The 7,611-nt window shown below is 35.4% G+C and overlaps 1 protein-coding gene across 1 annotated transcript; it reads left to right on the forward strand.

The window, feature by feature from the left end:
• Positions 1 to 5,364: 5,364 nt before the first annotated feature.
• LOC145116509 (Remorin family protein) lies at positions 5,365 to 7,174 on the forward strand. The gene is made up of 4 exons (XM_079052846.1): positions 5,365 to 5,902; positions 6,132 to 6,543; positions 6,619 to 6,700; positions 6,784 to 7,174. Exons 1-4 carry the CDS (start codon positions 5,566 to 5,568, stop codon positions 6,988 to 6,990), a joined length of 1,038 nt encoding a protein of 345 aa, XP_078908972.1. The 5' UTR covers positions 5,365 to 5,565; the 3' UTR covers positions 6,991 to 7,174.
• The last annotated feature ends 437 nt before the right edge of the window (positions 7,175 to 7,611 follow it).

Raw genomic sequence — 7,611 nt, forward strand, 5'->3', positions numbered from 1 at the left:
TTCTCATTCTTTCAAAGTGTAGGATCAGATTTCTCAAGGCCAGGGAGGTCTTTATATAGTTAATGTAACTTGCATATAAAGCTTATTTGAATCCATTAAATAATCAGATTTAATCCAGATTCAAATCTTTTTCTTATATGTTAGCTGGAACGATTCCAGAAACTCCCAAAGCCTCTCTGAAACCATCCACCCTCTTAGGGTTTACACAATGTTTCTTTTGCTCAACTATTAAGCAATTAACATTCAGTCCTTATACCTTTAAATAAATCCTGATTTATTGTAATTTATTTAAATTTATTTAAACAAGTTTCTAATTAAATTATCAAGCTATGATAAATTAATAAATTCTTTCTCTCACTGTCTTAAATCCTTTTCTTGTTATTATTCCCAAAGTTATATCAATTAGTTATGAAATTTGACACATATTTTCAACAATTTCTAAGGTACACAAGATGTCTCGTGAATTTTGAAGAGGAAAATGAAGTCCAAAGTAGAATTATGAACCATATTGTGTTGTCTAGCTTCCAAGATTCCCACTTCACATAATAAGGATGGTAGTGGTGGTTGTGAGGGTTTTGATCCTTGTGATTTCATGTCATTTAAAAAACCACTAATAAACACAACTCGTCTCGAAAATGGTTCGGACGAGCAACCAAGTCTGACTTATTGTTGTAAACAAAATTGCATTTTTTTATCAGCATAAGTGATTTGTATGCTTCTTCTGAATGTTAAGTCATAGACTTCTCCTTAAATGTAGTCAATCGTATCTTGAGTCAATGTCATTCTTTTAAACATCGAAGAATATCGATTTCTTCCTTCATTCCTTTTTATCGTGATTTACTCAAAACGAGTCTAATGTGTTTCTCCATTGGAACTTAAACAGAGGTAAAATTCACACTTGCGAATAGTTAGACAGACCACGAGGCTTTAACAAGTCCATTGAATTTTGATTTAAATATTTTTTGCATATGAAAGATGGTGGATTTAGTTCTCACTAATAGTACAAGAAAAGTGACCATTAGACTATCTGTAGTATATATGTTTATGAGATAAGTGTGCTTTCGACATGAAGAACTTTCTGAGCCGGTTGGAATTCCAAAGTTGAGAGAATGTAAAAAGTTTAAAGACTAGTATTGTTTTTTCTTGTTGTATTTGTCCACTACTATGTAATAGCTGTAGGAGACAAGATCAACCTCAATGCATTGTCAGACGGTTGATCTGTAATCTGTATTTTCCTTGTTGTCTCCTTTATTCATTATATTCCTAGGCAGTATAAATAGGAGTATCATCTTGTATTAAAACACAGCTTTTACCATCTTTATCAAGTCAAGAATCAAGTTGGCATTCTCTCATAAGGGCATCCACAATGCATTGAACTCCGTAGAGTTAAATGTATTGTCACATCATCTTTCTACAATCCATACAACTCTATCATTTTTTCCTACAATGCATTGAACTCTACAAAGTTCAATTGAATGTTAAAAAATGTAATTTATAGTAAATATTTATGAATTAAAAACTTTCCTTTTCCTATTGAAGAGTTCAATGGTCACTGAACTTCAAATCCATTGAATGTCAAGGTGGATCTCATAATGGTAGAGTTTCATCCATTAAATGACACATAGACTTGACACCTCATTCAACTCTTCCATTGAACTCACCATTATGGATGCTCTAAGCATTCTCTTTGCATATTCTCTTACATTTCTCTATTGATATTTTGCATTGAATACATGGTTGTTTATTCTTCAAGGTTTGATTGGACATAATCCAGATTTGATTGACATTCATTATTAGCTTCCATTGTTGTTATTCATTCAATGTTTGATTTATTCAACCTTGTCCAAATCATATCCCCGTGATATCATTTGTCTTCACACTCACGAATAGTCGAGATATCACGGGTCTTTAGCATAAATAAATGACCTCACAAGTGACTCATACCTATTCATTTGATTTTGTAAAAAAATGTAAGTTCATGAGGCGAGCAAGACGTTTTTGTGAGCTCGGTGGTCATTTTCTTATATTTGGAAAAAATGGTAATATCAAAATACATAAACTTAATATGGTCATTTTGTGAGTAACCCTTAAATATTAGATTTAAGGGATAATGAATTAAATTGTAACATCCTGAGTCCCATGTATATTATTTAATCAGTTTTATTCATCTTGGCAGGGCAACTCGACGAGTTGGATGCCCCAACTCGCCGAGTAGAGGGGTTAACTGGCCGCGTGACTTTAGAGTCTGCTCGACGAGTCAGAGGGCCCCGACTGGACGAGTAGGAACTGTGTGAGGAAACCCTAATTTTCCGGGTTTGTGTCCTATTTAAAGGACCTTAAGCCTTCATTTTTGCCACCTTTGTCACCCTACTACACTGTGAGAAACCCTAATCGAGCTGTGACCTTGTGTGAGGGAAAGAGAGGCTAATTTTGTGGGTTTTAGTGTATTCTTGGAGGAGAGTTGAAGAGCAAGAGGCCTTGGACGAGAAAGAGCTTTTGGATCTGGTGTTTACTCATTCTTAGCTACTGTTTGAAGGTAAAAAGTCGCCATCTTGCTCATTGATTAATTAGATATCGTTTCAGGGAGTTTAGGACCCTTTTCCCCATGATTCTTTGAGATCTAGAGTGTTATGAGCTTGTCATGGAGTTGAGACTCCATATCTAGACATGTTGAGGTCCCATGAGCCCAAAGATACAAGCTTTATCAAGCTTTGGACAAGTTTCCATGCATGAGACCCCTTAAGGAGCTTGTTTTGGCATTTTGAGCCATAAATGCCATGCATAAACGTAAAGCTTGCACTTTATGTGATAAGTGAGCCTTGGAAGGATAGATCCAGAGTATGAGACACCATTTCTGCCCAAAATCGTCTGAATGAGAAAGGGGCTGAAGGGATTCGACGAGTCGGTAAGCGGACTCGACGAGTCGGCTAGGGTTTTCCCCGACGAGTCTGGACACGTGTGACTCGGCGAGTTGATGAGACAACTCGACGAGTTAAGTTGGACTTTCGCGACACTTCTGAGGAAACAAGGGGACTCGACGAGTCACATAGATGCACTCGACGAGTTGGGTCAACAAGGACTGTTGACTCGAGTGTTGACTTCTGTTGACTTTTAGGGTTGGTCAAGGCTTGGATTATGGAGACCATGGAGGGGTAAAATGGTCTTTTACCTATTCCAGGAGTTAGAGATAGAGGTTAGCTTAATGTATTTAGAGTTGTGGTTATAAGTGTTAATTAGAGATGATTATGACATGTAGGCGGGGATTAGACCGTTTGAGGGGTACGAGGTTTACTTGCTTACTTACGAGGTGAGTCTTCTCACTATACTTAACTTGAGTGGTAATTCGTGTGACCGGATGGTCTTATATGCTATTATTGAGTATTATGATATCCTGTATTATGTCTTTGTGATTTATGTTATGTGTTATTCTGAGCTTTACTAAGTTAGGACCGGAGGGTCCACCCGAGTTGTGGGACCGGAGGGTTCCACTGAGACACATTGACCGAAGGGTCTTGTTCGAGATATAGCCATGAGAGGCTAATGAGTTGTGTGTGGTATTTTGGGGAACTCACTAAGATTCGTGCTTACCGTGTTATGTGATATGTGTTTCAGGTACTTCTCAGGATCGCGGGAAGGCGCCGGCTTGATTGTACACACGAGATGGTGTTATGTTTTGAGGATCCTGGATTTTATTAAACAATTATGGATTTGTGTTTTTGATGATTTGACACTTTGGGGTTTTGTGAAATGTGTTAATGAGAATTATGTGATTTTAAAATGAAAATTTTGTTTGAAAATTTACGGTGTTACATAAATGGGTAATATATTTTTCGATTTGTACACATTTGGTCACTGAATTTTTTTCGTCCATATTTACCCCTTCAACTTGTTAAATTGTACACATTTAATCCTTATGACCGACTACTCCATATTAGCCGGTAAAAATGGCTTAATAGGGTAATATATTTCTCATTTTGTACACATTTAGTCCTTAATATTTTTATACATATTTAGTCCTTAATATTTTTTTTGTTAAAAAATAAGTCATTTTTGTTTTTGTACTCATTCAGTAGTTATGAATTATTTCTTTAGGTTTTTCTCACGACATCTTACGTAAGACATTCATTAATGAGGTGTTTGAGGCTTTTGATGCTTATGTCCATTGCGATCTTGATTACTTGGTTGCTTAGGTCATGTGTTCTAAACGTCATAACTTCTTCATACGATCTCGGATTTTAATGATCTTTATATCCATGCGTTCGTATTTTAGTCTACTACAACTTTCATTTAGATCACCCCCGTTAAAAAGTAATATATTTTTACTTACGATCTTTATATCTATACGTTTTTTATGAATGCATGTATGGATGTTTTTTTTTATAAAATCATAAGTAAAAATATATTACATTTTAACGGGAGTAATCTTAACAGAAGTTGTAGTATACTCAAAAAACGAACACGTGGATATAAAGATCGTCAAATTTTGATATTGTATGAAGAAGTCACGACATTCATAATATAAGACCTAAGTCAAACCACAAGACCTACACAACCAAGCAGTCAAGATCGCGATGGACATAAGCATCAACAGCCTCAAACATCTCATCAATGATTGTCCCACGTAAAATGTCGTGGAAAAAACCTAAAGAAATCATTTATAAGTATTGAATGAGTACAAGAACAAAAATGACTTATTTTGAAACAAAAAAAATATTAAGAACTAAAATATGTACAAAAATATTAAGGACTAAATGTGTACAAAATGAAAAATATATTACCTTATTAAGTCATTTTTCCCGGTTAACCTGAAGTAACCGATCATAAGGACTGATGCGTACAGTTTAACAAGTTGAAAGGATAAATGTGTACGGAAAAAACTCAGGAACCAAATATGTATAAATCAAAAAATATATTATCATTTTAAGTCATTATCCCTAAATTTAATACATGCTTTTTAGTTTAATATTGTAAACCGAACCTTTAAATTCTTTTGTTATTATAAATTAAACATTACAAAATATATACCATTTTAATATTAATAGAAAGTAAAATAATACCTTAATCATGATATTCTTCTCCTTTAAATTTGCTACAAACATAAGTAATAAGCTTTATAATATATATTTTACATTTATGATTTATATATTGATAATAAACAATTAGTAATACAAGACTATCATTTTTTTAAGTCAATTAAAATTTTAATTCAATAATCTGAATGTTAAATTTCTATTGTATAACAAAAAGTCTTCATATGTTTAAAAAAGTCTTTGCATATTTTGGTGTCACGTAACCTTGCAAGTACAGTCTGTTAAGCTATGCAGCTTTACCTCTCTGTTCATCTCAAAATTATGTCACCTTTTTCACTCTCATTGTTGCAAACGTAAAATCACATACAAGAGATTCTTTCTTTAACAGTATTCTTTCCTCTCTCGACAGTCTCCTACTCCATTAATTATGAATCCCAAGATCTTACCCATTCTTCCATTTTCATTATTTAATTCTCCTGTTTTACACTCAGTAGACGTGGAGAAGGACTGAAGGAGAACCCGTTTCCAAATTCCAATGCCGCTGCAGAAACATGGAGTTGTGACCAAGATGAATGCTGTGGAAGCTCCATCTACACATGGTCATGGTCGACCCATTTTCAGCTTCAGTTTCGGGTCAAGAAAGAACCTCCCTTCAAAATGGGATAATGCTGAGAAATGGCTCATTAATGGCCATGAATCCCCTGCTCGTGGTTTAATAAAGTCTGCAGCTTTTGCTCCAAAACAACAGGGTGAAAAAGTAGGGGCGTTTTCTGATGATGAGAAACGGGTCACAAGAGCAACTTGTATTTTTCAAGGTCCAAAAACTGTATCTTTGGGCCACCACCATTGCAGCTCTGATATGCTTCTCAAAGGTACACTCCTCTCTCCTGTCTTCTTCTTCACACTTTCCAAATCATGTTGTCTTTATTTGCGATGATATTTATACCTACACTTCATATCTTGCAACCTATTTTTGCTGTTATTTTTTTTTCTTTTGGATTTTGATTGTATTTTGTCATTTGAGAATACCAAAGCATGGATATAAGGGCATGATCATTTCTAATTAATTCAACGAATATCTTGACCTGCTTCTGATCGCAGATAAGTTTGCAGACGAGGTAGAACCCATGGAGGTGCTTCTGGAGGCCAAAAAAACGGAGACAGATATGACTCTAGCTGGCAGCTCCACCATCTCACGGTGCTCTACACCGTTGAAAAGCCGGTCTCCGCCACGACATAACACCCCTACAACTATAGGCCCGTTGGGGTTGACGAATCAGAGCAGTTCCTTGGACATTGGCCACTTACAGGAGTGGCATTTAGCGAAACTTCAGCCAAGGACGACACTATTTGACATCATTACTTCCAAATGGAGCTCGAGGGAGGAAGAAGAAGAAGAAGACATACCGAAGAGGCTGGGATATTTTGAGATGAAGGATGAAAGTCTAGAAAATATTCCAGGGCCTAGACCTAGTGCTTGGGAAGAAAAAGAGAAGTCTGAATACTGCATAAGGTGAAATGCCGATATGATGAATTTAGTTCGATTTGAAAAGTGTCGACTTTATGTTGCATTTTTTTTTTGTTGTAGGTATCAAATGGAGGAAGCAAAGATTCAAGCTTGGGTAAACCTCGAAAAAGCGAAAGCAGAAGCTGAATCAAGAAAGCTGGAGGTGAAAACCTTTCTTGAATTATTCATGGAAATAACTTGCATGTGTTCTACGAGTGACATGGGTAAGTGGTTTGCATTTTGCAGGTAAAGATTGAGAAGATGAGATCGAAACATGAGGAGAAGTTGATGAAAAAGATGATAGTCGTTGATAGAAAAGCAGAGGAGTTAAGGGCTGCAGCTGAGCTTGAGCACTCTGAGCAGGTTCGAAAGATGTCCAACAGCTTGAATCTTAACCAGAGTGCGCATTTTTCCAGCCACCGTGGTTCATGTGTTTGCTTCATCCGTAATTGACGAACAAGGAATGGTGATTTAAAAGGATATGACTTTGTTATTTATTGTTTTCTCCGTTAAAGAGAACTGGAACTGACTAACGAACAACAATATCTAATAGCAGTAGAACGTATCTTGACTCTTGTTCTTTTCCATACGCATGTCTTTTTGCTTCGTCTGATTCAAAGATTGTTTTGGCTTCCAATATCCACAATTGTTGCAAAAGTTTATCGTTGATTCAATTCTTGCAGTTACAGTTGCCTTTTATGTTTTTTGTTTGCATTACACGTGAAAAAAAAAAGATATAATATATGGTCTGTATTGACCAGATCTTTTAAAAGTTACGTAATACATTGATTTATAAAAACCAATGAATGGATTTTATTATTATTATTATTATTATTATTATTAAAGTTGTGGAAGAAAGGAATAGTAAACTTGGGATATTTTGTCCAAGTTTGGTCCCTTGATTTACATATCCGGTCCTTGTACTTCTTTAATTAATTTATTCATGTCCTTTTGTTTGTGTTCCATTCAACTTCTCATTTTTTTGGCAGAATTGGTCCCTGTATTATTGTTGGAAGTTAGGAATACTAAATTTGGATGTTTTTTGGCAACTTTTGTCATTATTCTTTATCCATT

The sequence above is a fragment of the Lactuca virosa genome, chromosome 5 (assembly GCF_052849685.1).
Source record: "Lactuca virosa cultivar CGN04683 chromosome 5, Lactuca_virosa_CGN04683_v6, whole genome shotgun sequence".
Taxonomy (NCBI): domain Eukaryota; kingdom Viridiplantae; phylum Streptophyta; class Magnoliopsida; order Asterales; family Asteraceae; genus Lactuca; species Lactuca virosa.